The sequence below is a fragment of the Notolabrus celidotus genome, chromosome 14 (genome assembly GCF_009762535.1).
Source record: "Notolabrus celidotus isolate fNotCel1 chromosome 14, fNotCel1.pri, whole genome shotgun sequence".
In the NCBI taxonomy this organism is placed as follows: Eukaryota; Metazoa; Chordata; class Actinopteri; order Labriformes; family Labridae; genus Notolabrus; species Notolabrus celidotus.
Window position 1 is genome coordinate 28,688,664 of NC_048285.1, and position 22,578 is coordinate 28,711,241.

General features: G+C 39.2%; 1 protein-coding gene across 10 annotated transcripts in view; it reads right to left on the reverse strand.

Annotated features, from left to right (window-relative positions):
- The window catches only part of cntn5 (contactin 5), an 88,204-nt gene that overhangs the window by 62,797 nt on the left and 2,829 nt on the right, over positions 1–22,578 (reverse strand). For 7 of the 10 annotated variants that reach the window (XM_034700902.1, XM_034700907.1, XM_034700909.1 and 4 more), the window contains 4 exons: positions 20,840–21,058; positions 14,070–14,193; positions 13,783–13,958; positions 2,241–2,336 (listed from right to left, as the gene is read on the reverse strand). In XM_034700902.1, coding sequence (XP_034556793.1) covers positions 2,241–2,336; positions 13,783–13,958; positions 14,070–14,193; positions 20,840–21,005 — 562 coding nt within the window. In that variant the 5' untranslated portion in view covers positions 21,006–21,058. The remainder of the gene's footprint in view (positions 1–2,240; positions 2,337–13,782; positions 13,959–14,069; positions 14,194–20,839; positions 21,059–22,578) is intronic. The other 3 variants (XM_034700910.1, XM_034700908.1, XM_034700904.1) reach the window with 1 other exon arrangement.

Genomic DNA, 22,578 nt, shown 5'->3' on the forward strand with positions numbered 1-22,578 from the left:
TAATGATTCAAACACAACATCACTACAGAAACACTGGTAGGATAAAGGAAACCTTTCAAAACCGTCTGATTCTAAACCAGTCAACAATTTGATGAATAGCTCAAGAGTGCAATATACTGATACCAAGCTAGGTAACATTATCTTTCAGTGAACCTTACCATCTGTGCCACACTGTACTGTTCAATACTGCACTTTTCTTCATACCTCATACACTACCAGTCAAAAGTTTGGACACACCTTCTCATTCAATGGTTTTTATTTATTTTAATTATTTTCAACATTGTAGATTAATAATGAAGACATCAAAACTATGAAATAATCTGGTTTTGCCATAATCTGGATTACAACAGTAGTCAAGTAGGGCTATCCATTGTGCTAACCCTACCTCTGAACAACACAACTGATGGTCTCAAACACATTAAGAAGGCAAGTCATTCTACAAATGAACTCTTGACAAGGCTCATGTTAATTAGAAACCATTCCAGGAGACCACTTCATGAAGCAGACTGAGAGAATACCAAGTGTGCAAAGCTGTCATGAAGGAAAAAGGGGGCTACTTTACAGAATCTAAAACATGAAACATATTCTGCTTTGTTTTTTGTGAATTAGATAATTCCATATATGTTTTTTCCTAGTTTTGTTTTAGTGTATATCTTCAGTTTTCTGTTCTTTTATAACGTTTATTTTCAGGATTATATGTCTCTAATCAGAGGAAAGAACACTGGGTGGTGTAGGACACTGGGAGAGAGTGTGGGAATGACATGAAGCAAATGATCACAGGCTGGAATCTAATTATTTCTTATTTATTTTCCACATTTTATTCCCTTTTCTTTTAATATTCATATAATCTTGTCCCTATATTATGTATACGAGCAACTGTCTCGGCTGGCTTTCCCCAGTATGAATTATTTCTGATAGCAAAATTCTAAATGCTGCATTTCTCATACAGCAATGCTTCACTCCTTCTCTTACATTACTTCATAGATCCGATTTTACGTGTGATTTTACATTTGTTTACTATCTTTACTTCATAAAAGCTGATTCCACAGTCTGTCACATTAATTTAGCGTCACATCATTCAGGTATTAAAAACAAGAGAGCACAGATTCAAGCACTAAAATGACTCACATTAGTGTTCTGCTTGACTAGACGTTGATATGGAGGTTATGTGATGATATCTGATGTTAAATCTCATTGTTCTAAATTGCACTTTTTAACGGTTGGTTGATTATTTATATAACATATTCTGTATCGATCAGGTCGGTCAATCTAATTCAAGCAACATGAGGGTCTTACAGAAAGTCATCATGTACGAAACCTTGGTCAATTTTACAGCTAGACTGTAACAAACCTTAAATGACAGAAAATCACTATTTCCATTATACTCATCTCACTCCAAAACATCATCTCCACTGTCTGACTCTAATTTTATGTCAGTCACACTTTTAACCCACCCAAGAGAAAAGCTTTGTAAGGTTGGATAAATGAGAGCATGCATGAGCGCTGGTTGGATGTGTAAAAGTAACATATAACATGATGTACACCTGGTGTGAAGGTAACAGCTCTGCTCTGATTTATGGAGAATTTCAACGCTGGAAACTGTGTGCACTGCACTTTAATCTGTCAATCATTAGGCATCATTAATCATTAATAGTCTCTTTGTTTTATCTGCTCTTCTGTCACAGACTCTCTTGATGCTATCATGTCATTCAAAAAGGCATCCCGAAATGGAAGCGGGTGCTGAAGAGCACTTGGCAAACACTCCCATGGGTGCAGTGCAGCTGATGCAAACAGAAAGCCTGGATGATTCATGGCTCACATAAGAGCTTACATTAGAGGACAACTGCAGCGAGGGATATTCAAAATAAGCCATTAAAGAGCGCTGCCTATGCTCTGCCTATGGGAAATAATTGGCAGTGTAACATTTCTTTCCATTTCTAATGATCCAGCAAATTTGATCCGTGAGAGTCTGTGCTCTGGCTCTGTTGTCACCGTGACTTAACACACTCGTCACTCAAACAGCATGAAGGGATGGGGAGGAGAGGAGACGGGTACAAAAACTAACCATCAAAACATAATGCAATAAATAAAAAATGAGAACATCAATCTCCTCGGCACTTGACACGGTAATAGATACATTATGTCAGAAGAATCTTAAGGACTTATGATTGGAGCAACAATGCCAGCGGTAGTGAAGAACTGTGTTTATTGCAGCAGAGTCTGAAGGTTTAAACTCTTACCTGGTGAATGAGCAGGAGGGGTACACATGAGTACCACGCCTTGGCCTTCACGCACAGAAACCCCGCCTCTGGTCTTTGTACTGAAAGCACCGAGATCTAGAAAAACACACACAGAGACAGTCTTTCCCAACAATACAGAATAAATAACATTAATATGGGATTACAGCAAGGGGCATAAAGTTTACAGTCAGCCTTCCATGTCTTCTTATGATTTATGAATGTAAGAAAACACTTATATTTAACACTCTTGATTTTTAAGAGCCAGGACCAAGACAAAGTTTCTGTTAATTGTTTGATTCCTGAAGGCAGTACTGTGCGTTCAACGTGCTCACACACACACACACTTGCTTCTGTTTAGGGTTCTTGTCCTTGTTTCAGCACAAGCTACTCCTGTTGGTTTGTGCACAGTGATTAACCTTAACAATAGCTATACAATGGTTGAGGTTAAGCACCTAAAGGTACTTCATTAAGCTTTGGTTCATTGTTTAAAAAAGCCAACATTAATCACAGAGTTTAAACAGCCGTTCACTGACCCAAAATAAAACTGACCCTTAGAGGAGATCAAGGAGACATGGAGACTGCTGGACCCCATTAGGTGTAGCGTTTAGGGTACTGGTGGTATGGGAACTGTAATTTGGGCTGGCGGTATTTCAGTCTGTGGATTGGGAACTAGAGGGTCTGGAGAGGTGCCTTTGAACAAGACACTGAACCTCCAACTGCTGGGACGCCCCTTATTGTGCATGACCCCTCATTCTGCATCTCTGTTTAGTGCATGCTCATAGGATCCTTTTTGTGCATGTTTGAGTATCGTGTGTGTAGCATGTTTCACTGAAGCAAAAACATTGAGTTTCCTCTCAGGGATTAGCTCAGTCGGGGCGGGAGTAGCTCAGTCCATAGGGACTTGGCTTGGGAACCGAAGGGTTGCCGGTTCGAGTCCCAGTATGGACAAAGTTTGGCAAGTGGACTGGTGGCTGGAGAGGTGCTGGTTCACCTGCCTGAGCAAGGCACCGAACCCCTAACTGCTCGGGGTGCGCTGGTTGACGGCAGCATCCTCACTCTGACATCTCTCCCTAAGTATGTTCACTGCATGTGTGTGCATTGTATGTATATACAAAAAAAAACTGTATGTGTAGCATGTCCAAAATAGCATGAGTGAAAAAATTGAATTTCCCCCTCTGGGGATCAATAAAGTACCTTTCTTCTTCTTCTTTCTAATAAAGTATACACAATTAAAGAAAGAAATGATGTATTGTTCACTCAATTGGGATAGTTTTTTAAAGATTCTTTTTTCTGAAGTTATTTTTTGGGCATCTTTTTGCCTTGATTAGAAAGCACAGCCAAAGAGAGACAGCACATGTAGGGAGCAGAGAGTGGGTAAAGACATGCAGCAAAGGGTTGTGGCCGGGAGTCGAACCAGCTGCTGGTTCCATGAACTGCACCCTCATGGGGTGAGCGCTTTAACCACCGAGCAACTGTCGCTCCTCAGTTCTGAGTTTTTCAGAGTAAAAACTTGTAATGAGAACAACTTAGATAGCATAAAGATTGCCAAAAACAACATCTTTTCTAAATATATTCCAATAGTTTTTGCTTAAATTTTGTAATTATGAATGATAATAAAACTACACATCTTTCTTCAGACGACATGCTTGGTACTATCATGGGAGGTTTCCCAGATTGTATTTTATGAACTATTTTTCCTGGACTTCCATCACTTTACTTTCTCTTTGTGTCTGCAATCTCATATAGAGCCGCCCGCCTGCTGACTGGAAAGAAACGGCGGGATCACATCAGTCCTGTCCTTGCATCTTTGCACTGGTTGCCTGTGAACTTTAGGATCCAGTTCAAGGTCTTTTAATAATTGTTTTTAAGTGTTTAAATGGTCTGGCACCGTCTTATTTATCAGACCTTGTACACCCTCACAGTACTTCCAGAGCACTTAGGTCATCAAGCCAGCTGCTCCTGGCAGTACCTCGGTCCAGACTCTCTACTCCTGGGGACAGAGCCTTCTCAGTGGCGACCCCAAAGCTGTGGAACAGCCTGCCTTTCCAGGTTAGAGCTGCACAGTCTGTTGAGCACTTTAAAACACTGCTGAAAACCCATCTTTTCTCCTTGGCGTTCAGTCCCAGCTAAACAAGAATCCTTGGCTTTTTACTTTTCACTCTTTTTATTTCCTAAATTGAGCTCTTACTATTATTTTATTGGTTTTATTTATTGTTATATGTGTGTATGATTATATTGTATTGAATAACTGTACAGCACTTTGGTCAACTGATGTTTTAAATGTGCTTTATAAATAAAGCTTGACTTGACTTGACTAGAAAGCACAGACAGCATGTACTGTACTGTATAGGAGAAACACTGTGATTGTGTGGTTCCTGTACGGTGTCTGTTTCCTTGGTGGAGGATTGTTAGGAGAAAGATATCCATACAATGCAGCTTCAGCTTTTTAGGCAGATTAATCAGCAGTTATACAACTTTCTAATAATCAGAGACAGAGTAAAGGTTTAGATGTTGTCTCTGTTGACACTGTAGCTGTCCTTCTGATTAAAATACTAATTTAGTTTACTCACTTTTGCCTTAGAGTTAAAAAAGGGACCTTGTAAGAGTAAACAGGCTTTTGTACACCTTTACTGATTTTCAATGAAGAGTCTTTACAGAGAATATTTTGAATCCTGAACTAACGTGGCAGGCTTTCTTCCCCACAGTGTTTTTCTGAGGTGGCACAACAAAGCGAGCCTGATTTGGAGTCCCAGAACTGCCGCCTTCTCGTTCCAAATACTGCCCGTTTAATTTCTAGTTGAGGCGACGCCAAAGAGTGGAAAACAAGCGACAGACTGCTGACCCAGGGTGGGCACCCGTGTCTCCACCACTTTCATTTCATCACTTTGAGGTGCAGTGTTTACCTTCACCCTGGAACTGTTGGATAATTATGTCTCTGAGTGACTGCTGAAACCTGCATTTCTTCTAAATTTCTGGCACATTAAACGATGATTGTAGCTCATGGCCTCCATCTTTAAATGTAACAGCCGGTCAGTTTCCTGTCAAAGTGTATTTCTTTTTCTTTTCAGCAGTGTGAAATCCTTTTCTCCTTGTTACAGCATTAAGGTGGGCTGCATTTTATATTCTGCTCTTGTAACTTTTTCCAACCATTCACAGGAATAGAAGAATAAAGCACATACATTTTAAAAACACTCAACAAGCAGAAGCTAAATCTGAACCATTTAAAAATGGGTACGAAAAAATCTCAAATAAGTCCAAGAAAGAATGGGGGTAGAGTAAATATTTAATGTGGTGTGCTGCACTTTTTCTTGAGAATAAACCAGGAGAGTAGCCTGTCAGACATCCTGGATTCAACCCACACCACAAATCAAGCTGCCATGCCAGCCTCTACCTGTGCACAAAAAAAACAAGAGATCCTGAATACACTGAACACACATAAAGATTCAGATTCTGAAACACAGCTGATTGCAGGCGCATACTTTCAGCTCCTAATGTATTTAAATATGTCAGATTGAAGCTTCTACCTGAGTGGATCTCTAACAGATTGGATTGTCAATTCAATATTAGGTGCCACCATTCAAGCTCAGGGCTTAATAGTGTTTCTTATTGAAGTTGTCTTGGCCTGTTATCCTAGTGACACTAGATCCCATCATCTTGGCCCGTTAGATATGTTTGACAAGTGTTGATTTATTTGTGCTAACAAGCTGCCATGGGGATGGAGACATGCTGAAGTTCATGTTAATTATTGAATCACGGGTTGCTGTCGCTGCCCTGACATTTATGTCAGAGAAGCTTCCTACATATTTTCCTTTTCTGAATGAAAACAGAACTCATGAGTTATTGGAGATAAATGTTTTCAGGCAGAGGACTAGACAAGAAGAGAAAACAGATCTTGTCTATAGGGTTACAAAATTCTGGGAATTTTCAAAGTTGGAAACTCTCCATGGGAATTAACTGGAATAAACCAGGAGTTTACTAAATTGAAGGTTGGCTCTTAATAGGTAACTTAAATAAAGTTGGGGAAAATATATTTTAGCATAATCCTGACTAAAGCAACCAGATTTCATGCAAGTACAAGTTGAAAATCTATGCTATTCCTCAATCACATGCACATAGCACACTGCTTACTCCAGGGCTATTGAGGCCACGCCCCTACATGCACTGTGCATTGAACATTTTGAATGGGACTTGGTTGGGATTGCATTTTTGTTAACTTTTGAATGAAAAAAATGATTGTTCAATAAAAAAATGTAACACTTGATAAAGTTCTACTTACAAATAAATCTGTTTTAATCGTATTATTTTGGATGGATGTCTGCTTATAACAAAACAAATGTTTATGCTTAGGTATGATACCTTTCCATTAAATTCCCAGTTAATTCCCAGTTAATTCCCATAAATGCCAATTTGGAATATTTCCAAAATTCCCCAGCTTAACTTCCCATGGAAATTTACCTGAAACTTTACGGTAATGTTCCACCCCTTTGCAACCCTACTTGTCTATGATTAAAAAAGGTAAGGAATTAAATAATTATGAGGAAATAAGCCACTAAATAGACAAAAATTGTACATACACACTGTAGAGGAGATTTCAGATGAATCTGCTGGAGAGCAAAAGCAGAAATAACAGACCTACCACACTGCTGATGTTCTTGCAGCAGTGAGTACTGTAAATGTGACCCTGTAGATATTTCATCCCTTGAATTATTCAACCAGGATGCTCATTGTGGACACTCAAGCCTTCCTGGACGTCTTGCCTAATTCTATATACAATGCATGTAATTTCCATCTATATGTGTTACAACCTTGCTACAGGAAATGACCAAGGGCTGAAGCATGGTAACAATTCAACCTGGAGAACAGTATATTCAGTTTAAGAGACCTATTACATTTGTTTCTAAACACGACCGATAATGGAGGTCTTTCCCAGAAAATATCAGCATGCCTAAAAGAAATTACACATTTCACATTCAGGCAGCAGCAACACTGGTTGTTTGGAATGAATAAGTCATGGTTAGCAGTAATAACCAGCCTCACTGAGAGAGACAGGGAAGAAATCACTAACATAAACCTACAATACTGTTTGATTGCTGAGAAATGCATTAAAGAGGCAGCATACGAATGATGACTTAACATTTAAAATAAACAAATAAAGACAAAGTCGTTCTAAAATAAGACATTCACCCTTGAAGCGTTCATGTATTAAAGAACCTGGAGATAAGGTTTAAACTAAACTCTCACTGACCTCATCATTTCCCTTTGCACACTGCAGCTCTGTAAGTGAATCAATATTAAAGACCTTTTAAATTTGCAGAAACAGCAGTCATTAAAATATCCCCCTAAAATGCTAGAAAACATATGTCACTATAAATGTTTAAATCCAGAAATGCAGTGATGAAATTTGCAGTGAGCAAAGAAACGGATGCTCGATGCTAATTAGTTATTCCAAGATGAGTTTGAATTCAATCAATGGACATTAAGCACAGATCACTTCAGGTTTGTAGAACATTTCAGAGTGGGGCGTGCGTTGGTCGTCCAATGCTCAAGCCAAAGCATCCCGTTAATTTCATTACTACTGTACCGCTCAGAGTGGCTCGATACCTGAGCCGTGGCCAGACTCACGTCTGCACAGAGAGCAGAAGTCTTTGGGGAGAAAGATCAGAGGCCTCCTTTCTGCCTGCTGCCTTCAAAGTCACGGCTGAAAAACAGCCCAAGTGTGAGTTCAGCAGCCCAGAATTTCAAAACAAAGAGAGAAAGCATCGTAGTGAAACATCTTTGGAGCAGAGTACAGGACCAGTGGACAGAATATAGAGAGCCTTGACTGAGCGTTTCCTCATTCACTATACCTCTCCCCTGGTTCCCTGCATCAGGGCTGCGCTCAGTCCACCTGCTTGACATAACAACCCCCTGGACCACAGGGTATGGTGGAAACAAGTCAGTGTAAACCTCTGCCCAGCCTTGGAAAAATCATTCAGTCCGACCAGCTAATTTTTTAGCATCACTAAGCTAAATTTTTTTTTCTTTGGCTCTTGTTTGATCTTTCCTGAAAGCCCAAAAATGTTATACTAATAAAAAAATATGTCAAAGGTACAGCCTGTAGAGATGGGAATATTTAGCGACATCTAACTCAGATTCTCAATTCAAACAGTGAGGTGATAATAATTATCCAACCATCCATTATCTTGACCGCTTATCCCGTTAGGGGCTAGGGGGGGCTGGAGCCTATCCCAGCTGACTTCAGGCAGAAGGCAGGGTACACCCTGGACAGGTCGCCAACCTATCACAGGGCTAACACAGAGAGACAGACAACCATTCACGCACACACTCACACCTACGGGCAATTTAGAGTGATCATACAACCTGGTGAGCATGTTTTTGGACTGTGGGAGGAAGCTGGAGTAACATGCAAACTCCACACAGGCCGGGGGATTCGAACCAGGAACCTTCTAGCTGTGAGGCAACAGAGCTACCCACTGCACCATTGTGCAGCCCTGATAATAACTATACAGTAATTTAAACTTACGTTTTGGCATATAGTGGTTGGTCGCTGAAAATTCACTAGTTTGAGGACGAAGAAGAAGAGAGTGGTTGTTATTGTGCACAGGAGGATTTCATGATAGAAGTTTTTGATGGTAAAAACTTGAAGGACCATAATAAGCATACATCACAGGAGGTTCTTGTCCTTAAAGCATACCATTTCTTCACCAACAGGAGGGGTGAGCAAGGGAGCCTTTCAATCTAGAAGCTGACCGCTTAAAATATTACACACTGGAGCACTGGTGGCCTCGCGGTCTAAGCGTCCCACATACAGAGGCTACAGTCCTCGTTGCAGGGGTCGCCGGTTCTATTCCCGGCCGTGACAATTTCCTGAATGTCTTCCCCCACTCTCTACTCCCCACATTTCCTGTCTCTCTTCAGCTGTCCTATCAAATAAAGGCAAAAAGCCCCAAAACATAACTTTAAAAATATATATATATATATTACACACACTTCTCCCTGCACCTTTAAGATGACTTCAAACTCGGCTAGTCACCTGTCCCTCTTCAGTTTGCATTGATTTTAGCTTCAGCGTATCTCCAAATATTTTCTTGGCATAATTAATCTGGGCTGGTCACTATTCAGCCTGGTGCTAAGCTAAGTTAATGCTGCCTGATGAATTACACAGCTGCTATAGAAGCAGCACTGGCACCGCTAGCCTGACAGCCTGAATATATTACACTGTATAAGACTTAATAAGCTCGACTGATACATTCAGTCAAATTTAAACTGAAATTACAGCAGGTAGTTTGAAACTTGGAGAGAAATGTTTCCAATCTGAAAAGTTAAAGGAGTCTCCTGTCTGTGATGTCCCAGTGTATTGGGACATCACAGACAGATGTCCCACAATTTCATTTCAGGTCTTCACAAAATATAAAAGCATGTAATGACTTCTTTAAAATACTTAGTTTATGTGGAAAAGAATTGCTCATGTGTGTCAGAACTAGTTAAAGCTCAGGACAACTGTGTCAGTGCCTGAAAATGTGCAGTGCCAACATGAAAAGGGAACAAAAAAAAGTTGAGCTCCACGCTGAGTGATAAATACCCGCCATTTGTTATGCTGAGAGAGAGAGGGAAGGTTCTGCATCCAAATGTGTGCTGCGGGGCACCGCTCTTTGTTTCTGTGGCTAGCCTTTGAAGGGTCGCATTTTGAAGAAATGTGGACTGAGGGTGAGGCTATTACACATTGATGCAGCTGAATATTTGTACTGCATGAAGCTGAAAGAAACAGACGCAGTAATGTGTCGCTTCACAGGCTTCAACAGTGATGGATGGAATTAAAAGAAAAAGCATTCAGTCATGGGATGAAATGAGTTGACAGGAGCAAATAAATACAGCTTATTAAAAGTTCACTGAGCAGCAATGACTATGGAGCTCCCATGGCAAGTTTAGCTTATTCAGGGAACAACCCCCAATAAAACAGCTTGCTCTTTTATAAAAAGAACCAAGACTATATCCACATACAGCTTGAATCATTTTTCAGTATTTCTCTCACTACATGATAATTTTATGTGCCACTATAACACAGAATCACACATGGGTATTTCTGACTGTTCCTCCAGATCCCAGCACAACAACAGGTGGTGCGATGTGGGATTTGTTGCTGACTCAGTTGTACAACTGAGACAGCCCTACATGTTTATTCAATGAGTGATATTTTAGGGCCGTGACTCCAAACCCCAGGGCCCAGGAGAAGATGCTGTACTGCAAGTAAATGGTGTGATTTGTCAAAAAGGGGTGAATAATAATGATAGAATTCTGGAAGGCGATTATGGGTGATTTTTTTTTGCTGTGATACCTTTAACAAAACCCACTCTGTGTGTCTGTGCTGCAACTTTCCACATTATGCTCTGTCACGCCCCCAACAACAGGATACACACTGACCAGTCCCTTATTAGAGGAAGAAAATCCAATTTAGTGTAAAGGTGGCTCAGGTGCAGGAGATGTGTGACGGACAGGTGGCCATCGTCTCTGAGGACACACCTGCCAATCAATGAAGCCTGACCCTTAACACATGCTCAGCTGGAGCCTTAATGTGCTTTTACACCTCTTCATTTTCAACCTATCTACCAAGGCACACAACAAGAAGGAAGGTACGTGAAAACAAGAAGCTGGATGCAACTTTGATGTGAGGATTCATGAATGGCTGTAATAGACAATTTAAGACCCATGGTAATGCAGCAATTATAGGTTACTCATCTTGAGGCACTCACTAGGATATTTGGTTATTCATATTGGCTGCTGCAAGGCTGATGGTTGTTGGAAATTAAGTTTATACCCTGTAATTTAATATTAGTGTTTATAAGCATTAAAGGCACAGTGTGTAGAAATAGGAATATTAAGAGATATTGCTCACCCTTCTCATCAGTGATGCGATGGCGGCAGTGGAGGAAAAGAAGCTCCTGTTTTTAAGTACACTACCAGTCAAAAGTTTGGACACAACTTCTCATTCAATGTTTTAAATTTATTTAAATTATTTTCAACATTGTAGATTAATACTGAAGACATCAAAACTATGAAATAATCTGGTTTTGCCATTATCTGGATTACAACAGTAGTCAAATATGGCTATCCATTGTGTGCCTCTGAACAACACAACTGATGGTCTCAAACACATTAAGAAGGCAAGTCATTCTACAAATGAACTCTTCACAAGGCTCATGTTAATTAGACACCATTCCAGGAGACCACTTCATGAAGCAGACTGAGAGAATACCAAGAGTGTGCAAAGCTGTCATGAAGGGAAAAAGGGGGCTTTACATATTTTAGTTTGTTTAAGACTTTTTTGATAATTGAAGTGTTCTGTCACAGGTTTGATGCCTTCAGTATTAATCTACAGTGTTTAAAATATTCACATAAATAAAAACCCTGGAATGAGAAGGTGTGTCCAAACTTCTGACTGGTAGTGTATGAGTCTCCGTCTATTTTACAATCTTTTATGGCTTGATAAAAGAAAAACTTGCATGTTCTGTGCCACTGCAGAAACATGGGTGTGCAAGATGGAGGCCTCTGTGGAAGGGGACCTCTAAATTATTTTCATATTCAGGTGATCATACACTGATTTAAACATACTTATGAATATTAACATATTCAATTTCTACAAAGTCTGTTAAATGTCACTAAATTTGATTCACTGCACCTTTGAGTTTGTTCACTAAGCAATTAAAGGCACTATGAGGAGTTTTTCACCAGCTGAGAAACAGACTGAAACACTGATGCCTCTGTATGACCTTCAAAAGCAAACAAAACCATAAACAACAACACTGATACCTTCTCTGTTGTCATTTGTAATGCCTTAAACCACTCTGATGGGGTAGGTGTCAGACCACATGATTGACATTTGGCTTTAGAAACACCCTTTTTCGGCTGTTTTCATTGCAAATAATCACATTGAGTAATAAATCTGACTGTTAAATGATAGCTGGGTGAGGTTTTTGTTGAAAACACTATTTTTGCATGTACAGAACAAGAGATAAGAGGTATCACTTTATCCACAATGGGGCGCCAACATTGATATAAATCAAAAGTTCCTCACAGAAGCTTTAAACACAGCAAAACAGAACAACTATATTATTTTAGGTAACCACCAGCAATACATGACACATCAGTGATTCACTGCTGTTTACAAAATTAGACAGAATTAGCATCTTCATCCATCAGCTACAGAAATTAAAGGTAGTGATAGACACTTAAACTCCAGTGGCTGTAACCCATGATTACAGGCTGCACTGCAGGGCACCATCCTGATTCTATAGAAGAAATGAATGTGCTTGAATCTTGCACGTCTCCTCCTCTAAGAATCTGATGGATAATATAGTGTCAAGCAAATGTACAGTATTTATGCCAAACTAAAAATAGTTCCCCATGTCTCAGCTTGAAGCTTGGACTAATAAATGAGTGCCATTGCGTTACATTGCTCATTCTCAGGCGAAGTTCAATATTTCAGAAAGAGAGACTCCAGCTCATTTTTTACATGCTGATTTGACTCTGAAGTGAGGAGAGGGGGAGGAACAGATCTGGCTGGTTAAGAGGACAGATGAAGGTACATGTTGAGGTGCAGTTTCTGTCCCTCAGTAACAAGAAGCACTTTTTTTTTTTTTTTTGAAGCGTCTGTCTGTGCTTTACCATCTGGGCATCTCTGCCTGCCAAAGAAGTCTGGCTTATATTTAATTTAGGACAGGTCTTCTTTTGATTTATGCTCACTTTTTAATTACACTGAAAATATGAAACTTTCTAAAGGAAAGAAAAAACAAAAGAGCTCCCAAATACCTTCTGATTTCACTTCACATAGTGCTATAATAAAGCAAAACTCTTCTCTTTTTTTACCCTTCATGCTTAGAATTTCAGGCTAATCCAGCCATTTGTTTCCTAAACCATTCCTATATCTACTGTAAGCTCCCTTAAAAAACACATGAGGCCTCGCACTATGCTTTCTTGCAACAGCTTGGTGAGTGAGGCCGGTAATCTCTCTGTGGAGATGTCAATGAGGCTGTAATGGTCATTGCTCTTGAGGAAGACTGTAGAGAAAACCAACTACACATTCTCCTCTGAGCATAGAGCCTCCTGGTCTGTCCGTGTGTGTGCTGCCTCAGCCTGTGATGATGTTTTGGAGTTAGGCCAAGGGATTACTGGGAGAAGAAATGTGCTTTTTGCTCTCATTTACCATTGAGACATGGCATTTGAGGGCACATACCCTGTTAGCAGTGCAACTCAACAGAATCAGATGGAGCCTCTGGGAGCTAAACTCAGCAACAAAACCTCACCGTAGATAGCGGAGTGTTTATTTACCCCTGGAACCAAACACGTTTATTTTGACTCACAGAGACAAAGAGCTTGAAGCTAATTATTCCCTTCACACGAGAGGCACGTTTTTTGAGAGCAAAAAGTATACTTTTCAACACAGACCTCCAGACCTATAAGCTGCAGTATGAGATGTATCATATGAATTGTGAGACCCCGTGTGACTGTGAAGGTTTTTGAATGAATAAATAAAAAGTCCACTCACATGCAAACTGTAGAAGCGCCTCTCGACTTAGCACAGTCCCAAAGCTGTTCTCTGCTTTACACTGGTACTTTCCATAATCATGGGTCTCACTCCCATTGGTTATAATTAAATTTCCATCAATGAAGCTGTAACGATAATCTCCATCTGCATCGACCTCCGTCCGATTGATGTACCAGCTGAAAAAAACAAGAGAAGAATGGGAGATTTACATACATTTCTGATGAATGACAGGCTAATGAGCTGTTAAAGAAGGGGCTGCAGTTTGGAGACAGACAAATATGTGACACCTGTATGTGGGTGGTGGATTTCCCCGCGCTTCACAGTGCATCGCCACTTTCTTTTCATCGGAATCCAAGGGAAAAATAACATCCTCCGGCTCCTGGGTAAAAACAGGTCCAAACTCTTCACTTTCTATAGAAAAAAAGAGAGAGAGAGAACAGAATGATAGCAATTATCACAACAGGAGAGCCACTCAGTTTTAACATCCAATTACTTTTTCTATCATTCCCCAGGTTGGTTAGTGTGAGAGCAAATTTCCTGCCAGCCCCTATTTTGGTAAACAAGAGATAAGAAGGAACATACAGCTCTATAGTGTGACCGTATTATAAAAACTAAAATAAACTGAAGCTGTAATAAGCATGGCAGTCTTCTGTAGCCCGCAGGTGATGACATGAGTGATATATTCCATCACTCCTCACCCTTAAAGACGCTTTCTGAATTAGCTTTAACTGAACGCATGGAGGATAAAGTAGAATAACACCTCTGTGGGTTAAAAGTGAGATTATGTGATCATGCACTTAACCTGGTTGGACAGGATTCATATGAAGAAAAATATAATTTCACACCTCCATGTTGCACCGTTAAGCTATCAGTAATTACCTCTACACATTTGGACATGGTGTTGTTTGGCTTGAGGGCCAAGTAATGAAACAACAACTCTGTTAACATGAGTCCAAACACACTGGGTCTGTCTTTGCAGTAATATATTGACCAGTGAACACAAGACCTCTGCCATCGCTGTAGTTAATATGGCAACAAATATGGCCTGAATTCACATTTCACATGTAAGCACAACAGTGTCCAGTGTTACACAACCATGATGGATGAGAGATATAGCACAACATGGTATATTTTGAATAATATACTGTTTAGCTTGTTTCTCACTGATCTATTTCTGTCCTTTTATGGATTGATTCCACCGCCCTACTGAAGAAAAGAAACAGGGAAGAAATAAGAGAACACATCTTTCCTTTTTCTGTCAGTCTTTCAAATGTGTTTACTATCCTGTGATTATGTGTGGCAGCCCTCTTTAAAAAAAAAAAAGGTCTACAAGCTACAACAAACAAACAAATGAATAAATACATAAATGAATAAATTAAAGTAGTAGTAATTAAGTAAATAAATAAATAAACTGAATAAGTAAGTAAGTAAATAAATAAACAAATAAATACATGAATAAATAAATAAATAAATAAATAAATAAATAAATGAATAAATAAATCTACACTAGCCCCATGTGGGATTTAGCATTGAGAATTTCCTGGTCACAAATACTTACAGTTAGTTTCTCTTATTTCGTTGGATAATAACATGATAATAATCATTGAATTGACGGATACATTTCTAAATAATGCAACTGTATGAACAGCATGTAGTCTTTGGATGTTTTAAAAACGTTTGTAGTGTCATTAAGGCCACAGAGGCATACATGAATATAGAATGCAACACAGCAGGAGTTGGTAATAACCATGATGGAGAGGTTTCTGCACTTTAGAATACTAACTATATCATAAAATAGACTAACAATGTCATAGTGGAGATAAATTAAGTATACAAGTACTCTATGAATGAAGAGAAAGATATACAGTATATAGCGACAAGTTCTATGGGTTTCCCTTGTGAGGTTACGATTGAGGGGACGTTTTCTTGGGACTCATTTGAAGTAGAAAAAAGCATCAATTTGGTTTTGTCTGCATTCAGGACCAGTTTTAGTTTCAGCAGACGAGACTGAATAATATCAAAGGCAGACTGTAAAAACTCAAAAGCTTGAGTAATTGATGACGAACAACAGTAAATAATGGTATCATCAGCATACAAGTGATACCAGGCATTTGACAAGTTATCGCACAGGTCATTTACATAAATAAATATCAAACCATTTGTTCAATTAATCTGTATTAGAACATGTCAGAAGTAAAAACATGTTTAACTCTTAATTAATGAAGAAAATATAACAGGTCTGACAGTATCATGGGTGGTTTTTTAATATTTGAAATGTATGAAACAAGTAAGACTAATAAAGCATCTAGAATAACCTAATATCAAGATATTAAAGATAAGTGTGACAAACAGATGCATATAAAGTTACATTTGAGAAAACATCTTTGAATACCGACGAGTCTGACTCCACTTAGACCGCATTACTGTCTGATCCTTGCTGCTGTGGTTGGCTCCATGTTGATACACTTACAGCTTTGTTATTTTCTATCTGACAGTACCTATTACATTTCTCTTGTGTTTCCTCAGAGTGCTCTTCTCTGTGATCTAACCCCTTGTTAACACAGAAGTGTGTACTTGTTGTTGAAGCTTTTCTATGTTATCACACCTCAGAATTTCAGACTCTACAAGAGACAATAGCGTCGGTGTTCTTTTAAATATTTTCCCTTATGATATAAAGACCTCATGAGGAATGTGAAGCCCAGTTTAAGGAAAGTGATGTGCTCTTTGTGTTGTGTTACTGCACAATTCAGAACCTGATTGTCTTACAGTCATTGTTATTCATGTTGTTAAAACAGATGTCTTTATAATAAGCATTTATGTTGGATAGCATTACAGCTCAGACACACATAAATTGTATTTGATACATAAATAAACAACAGTGGGTGTTACCAGCCTTGAGTTCTTATCACTGTTAAGCAATAATAATGACAAAAGAATAATGTTTTTTTTTTTCTGAGGGTATGTAGAATCACACCAACCCTCTGTCAGCAATTTACTGCTCCACAGGGAAATAAAAAGCTTTTGAAATAATACCCTAATCAGTGGAGGGAGATGAATCGATATTAAGCTGCAGACCTTGCTGTGCATACAAAACATAGCACTTCAGTGGTTATAGCGTTACAGGTCTGAAAAAGCAGCATCAGATCTCTGTAGCTCTCTGCACAGCCTTGTTTATCCGTCCAACCTGACATTTAAACATAATGGTGTGCTCCACCTGTTTCCTGTAGCTCATGAAGAAGTTAATGATGTATGGTTAAGTTATTTCTATTTGTGGGAGGTTTCTTATATGAGTTTCAGGAGTTCCAGTTTGAACGAGGAAGAAGTGAAAAATACCTTCACCGTCCAGCAGAGCATCACAAGGAAAGAGACTCAAAGTGTCTGCTGATGTCTGCGGGTCACAGACCGCAGGCAGTTACTAACTCTGAAGATGTGGCTATCAATTCTGTATCACTTAAAACACTGACTTGCAGTATATGTTAAGTTTTCACTTGATCCTAATAAAATCTAGGTATAAAAGGCTAAAGGAGCTACAATTGCCACTTTGTTCACCTGCTGTGATGTGGATGGAAATCCTTGCATTAAAGCTTGAAGTTGGTACTATAACCTTGAATGTATTGTTTCATTTAAGAGCCAGAGAGCTGACGTTAAAACAACCAAAGGGTTGTCATTTTTCTTTCTGATTATCCCAATGGTTCTGCTTTAAAACTAAATGTGATCTCAATAGATAAATGATATACTATACTGCAGAGAGATGTCTTTAAATAGGCAATGCTTGGTGTGCAACCCTAATTTCATACAATGTGGGATGCTGTGTCAAATTTGTATAGAAGTGTAATTTGTTTGCTCATCATTTAAAGCCTCTATAAATGGAAAATAGTGCAAAGGAAGCATCACACGTTGAAACTGAAAACTTGTATCTGTATGAAAAAGCCCATGTGTAGATTTCCACTACAGAGTCTGTTTTAATGCAGAAGATCACAGTCATCCAGGATCAGTTATCATCTTTATCCCTTTTGCACAGAGATGTCTTCAGATTCTCCAAATCCTTTAATAATATTATTTTCTGCAGATGATGAAATCCTCAAACTCTTCGCAAGTTAACTATGAGGAACTTTATTCTGGAATTACTGAACTATTTCTTCACCCTGTCTCTCACTGAGTGGTGAACCTCTTCCCAGCTTTACTAGAGTCAGCCTCTCTGGAAACCCTTCGTAAACTCAGTCATGCTACTAACCTGCTGCATATTAATGTTGCTAGTTGGGAGATGTTCCTCAATGTGTTTTTTCTAGCATTACACAAGTTTTTCTGTGTTTTGTTGTCTCTGTCCCAAATGTTTTGAAATGTGATGCTGCCATTAAATTTAAAATGAGGTTTCATGTTTCATAAAACAACAATACGTCTCAGTTTCAATATTTGATTTGCACTGTTCTCAGTTAAATAAAGACTTTAAATGATTTAACAACCATCAAATTCTGTTTTTATCAACCTTTTAGTGTCCTAACTCTAAAACTAACACATACAAGTCATAAAATAGTTATTAAATAGACAGTTTGAAGGCAAACGTCTTGATTAATCTGCTATTTTTCTCTGATAAAAGCAAAACAAGCAATGCCATAAGAGATTACCCAGCCAATAAGCTAAGTCAATAAAGATAGTTTCCTTTTTTAGGAAGTCTGGTTTCTTTATCGTTGTTTAATTACTGAAGCTGTTTGAACGTATAAACCCATTTTTGAGACTATTTGAAAACATTAAAGAGTTGGATGAAAGACAGGTTTCAAGGCTTAAGGACATATGGATTGCTTGCGTGTGTGTGTGTGTGTGTGTGTGTGTTTAAAAAGTCAACACATACACAAGCACTGAACTTGTTTAATTCATTCAACTTCAAGTGCCATGGCCATCTGCCAATCACAGAGCCAAAAAAGCAATATTCCCTTTAAGCCACCGAAAGGTGCATTACTTTCTGGCATCCATTTCCTCCACCGAGCATCAATCCGGTGCTATGGTATAATGGTCTTGTCACCATTGACAATGGAGAGGCATTACTCTCACCTTGGTGATAGAGATGTAACTCATTTTATGGCTACATAGTGATAATGTCATCAGAGAGAAAAAGAGATGAAGATAGGCAGAGGTTCAGAAAAATATGTGGTAGAGACTCAAACAGAGAAAAAGCAAAAAGAGTGAAAAAGAAGAGAAAAGTGTTTCATTATTCCTGTTTTCTGCATACTTTCAGTCCCACTAAGTCATTACTGCTGATGTGAGCTGAGATCATGTTTGCCATTTCAGCAGCTACTTCAGATTTCATTAATTAAACTCTCATAAGCAACGAGCATGATGTGATTAATCACATATTAAGCATCAGTGTGTCATTATATCCTGCAGAATTACTCATACTGTAAGACAGGACGTAAGCAAGTGACCCATGTAGATTTATGGCTGTGGGATTCCATGCTGGGTTTGGAGTATTAAATCTTCTCTTTTGACAAAGATATCCATCATATCTATAGCTTCTATACTGACAGGAACACAGAGAGAGCTGGATATTGCCATGATCCCTCTTCAATTTCACAAAGGGCGCGACCCCGGCCACTGCACACCAGTACAGAGATGATGGATAGGTGAGATTCATTTCCAGACCAAATCTAAAAAAGCAGGAAGCCTTCACACTCGGAGTGTGAGCAGAGATGGCTGACTGTTGGCGCTGTGCAGAGACAGCAGAGTGCATTCACACCAATCATGTTTGGAGAGGTTTATTCAAACTCTGGAGGGTCGACCAGATCAGTCCGGGTCATTTCAGCAGGTGAGGATAATGTCATCTGAACCAGTGTGGAACCTCCTGTTAACACTAAAGCTACCTGAAAATTCAAGGCTCACATTGCATTCATGTGTTCTGGGTATAATAGGAAAAGTGGGTTACCAACTGGGGAGGTTATACGACCGCATCTCTAGAGGTCATATTACAGACACATGGCGAAGTAGAGGAAATGTTGGGTTGACTTTCAAAAACCTGTCTACTACCAGTCAAAAGTTTGGACTCACCTTCTCATTCAATGGTTTTTATTTACTTTAATTATTTTCAACATTGTAGATTAATACTGAAGACATCAACACTATGAAATAATCTGGTTTTTACCATAATCTGGATTACAACAGTAGTCAAATAGCTATCCATTGTGTACTAACCCTACCTCTGAACAACACAACTGATGGTCTCAAACACATTAAGAAGGCAAGTCATTCTACAAATGAACTCTTGACAAGGCTCATGTTCACTAGAAACCATTCCAGGAGACCACTTCATGAAGCAGACTGAGAGAATACCAAGAGTGTGCAAAGCTATCATGAAGGAAACAGGGGGCTACTTTACAGAATCTGAAATATGAAATATATTCTGCTTTGTTTAACACTTTTTTGTTCATTAAATAATTCCATACATGTTCTTTCATAGTTTTGATGCCTTCAGTATTAATCTGAAGTGTTTCAAATAATTAAAATAAATACAAACCCTTGAATGAGAAGGTGTTTCCAAACTTTTGACTGGTAGTGTATGTAGCAATGTATTACATCTCAATCTTTTATATTATACTGTATCTATATAACATTTTTCAACATGGTATTAGGATGAGACTGTTTCTGTCAAGGTAAAGTGACAAGAATACGGTAATAAAATACAACACATCTTCTTAGCAGACATATTTTTTTCACATTATGACCCAAAGCTGATGAACACAATGACCCAGGAAAAGAAACTGAAGGTAAACCAGTCATAACAGATAATAAAGCAGAGCTTTCCTTAGACTTTTTCCATTAATAAACACCACAGCAAGTAAATATTATAACAGTGTAGAAAACTGTTGATTATCCTTCACTGAAGCTGCATTGAAATGTGTAAGAAAGAGAAGCAACAAACTTGTGCTAGCAACTCAACATTTGTGAGGTTTGTTGGCTCTTTCGTACATTTTGTTTGCAAGTCTGAAGTTGAACTTTAACAGACCCAACACAAAACTTTTCAATTTTGCTCCAGACGAGAGCAAACAAAGTGTAGTTTTGAGCGCACCATTAGCTTTACCTTCACTCCTGTAGTCCTCCTGAGAGCCCAGCAGACTCAGGGCTGACAGGGGGTGACTGGAGAAAGCAGGCCAGTCAGGAGTCACCAGCCCACCGCTGTGGTGTTGTCGAGGTCTGCTGCGCGAGTTGAGCACTGACGAGCTGTCTGGTTTCATTCGTAATACTGCTGCATATGATATAGGCCGGGCAGCAACCGCTCTTGCAAAATCTGGGGGAAAGAAAAAAAAAGTGAAACATAGCAGAGAGCTATTACATACAGTCAGTAAAATTGTTCCGCTGCTTTAAGGTGGCTAACATTTGGACTAAAGGAATGGTGTTGTGGATGAAAAGTCTCTTAAACCAGAGTCCGTGTGGACAGAAAGCATTTTGCAAATGTTAACTGGATGTTTTAAAAATGTCAAATCTGTCATTTCTGATCCCGAAACTTTCGCCTACCCTGCAGCAAACCCTGCTATCCTGCCATTTCCAATCACCTGACCTCCTTCGCCCACCGCTTCCCTCTCCACCCTGCAGCATATACACCGGACCATTTCCATTTCTTCTCTGCCAGATCGTCTTCTGTGTTTTTAACTTCGCCATGAACTTCTGTCTACCTTTGGGACTTCTGCTCATTTGCCTGATCCCTAAACTGAATAAGTTTGCCTTATATTCTATGTCTATCTGCTATTACATAAGACCACAAGTAAAACTGAACTTTTAACTTTCCTCTAACCCATGCTCTTAAAGTTTAAACCCAAAGAAAACTAAGTTGAACAGAATTAAACTGTAACATTTGTAATCCATAGTTTCATTTTCTGTACTATCCTCCTGCAAAATAAAACTGATGAGCCTCCCATGCTACTGTAGTACATTTTTTTGACAGAGTATTCCAGGTCAGAGATGTTGCTGAACACATGCAAGCAAAAGAAAAGAGAAGAGACAGCAGAAAAAAGTAGGTGTCACAATTCAGAGACAGCTCTGAGAGAAAAACCTGGAGAGCATTTCCAACAGTCTGCAGAAAATATATGTAGTGCTGAAAAACAAGACGCAGTGTTGGTGATTTCTGCAGAAAAATCCATATTTGGGCAACAAGGTGTGGATTTGAAGGTTTGAAGACACAGTGAGCCCAGGTCTGTTCATCTTTAGGCCAAATATCACCTGACAGGACAACAGGGTCCCTAATCACCACAGGGACATCTGTTTGAAAGCGGAGAAGTTACCAGATAAAACCTTCCCTCTTGTGAGGAAACTCTTTTGTCTTTATTTCTAGAACAATGCAATGAGTTACTTGTTCCTGGAGAATCTAGCATATAGTCGCTATCATGTAAATTCAATTAAAGGTGACATATCACGCTTTTTTCATCAATATATATTGGTCTAAGAGGTCCCCAAAACATGTCTTTAAAGTTTATGCTCAAAAAAACACTTTGAAATCAGATTTTGGCATGCCTGAAAAGCCCTCTTCTTCAGTCCTCCTCAGAACACTTTGTTTTCTCTCTGACCACGCCCCCTCAGGAAGTGGATGTGCCTCGGCTGTCCAGCACGTTGATCTAATGTTTACATGTTGGCTGAATATACACGGCTGCTCAGAGATCACGTTTCTTCAACCCTCTGAATCTGATCCAGAATCTGATCCTGACGGAGAGGCGCCTGTAGCAGGACCTTTCTGAAGGATTGGTCACAGATTTAGTGTTTCTTGTTGTTTTATTTATCAGTATGTCGACGTGTGTCTTGGTACACAGCTACGAA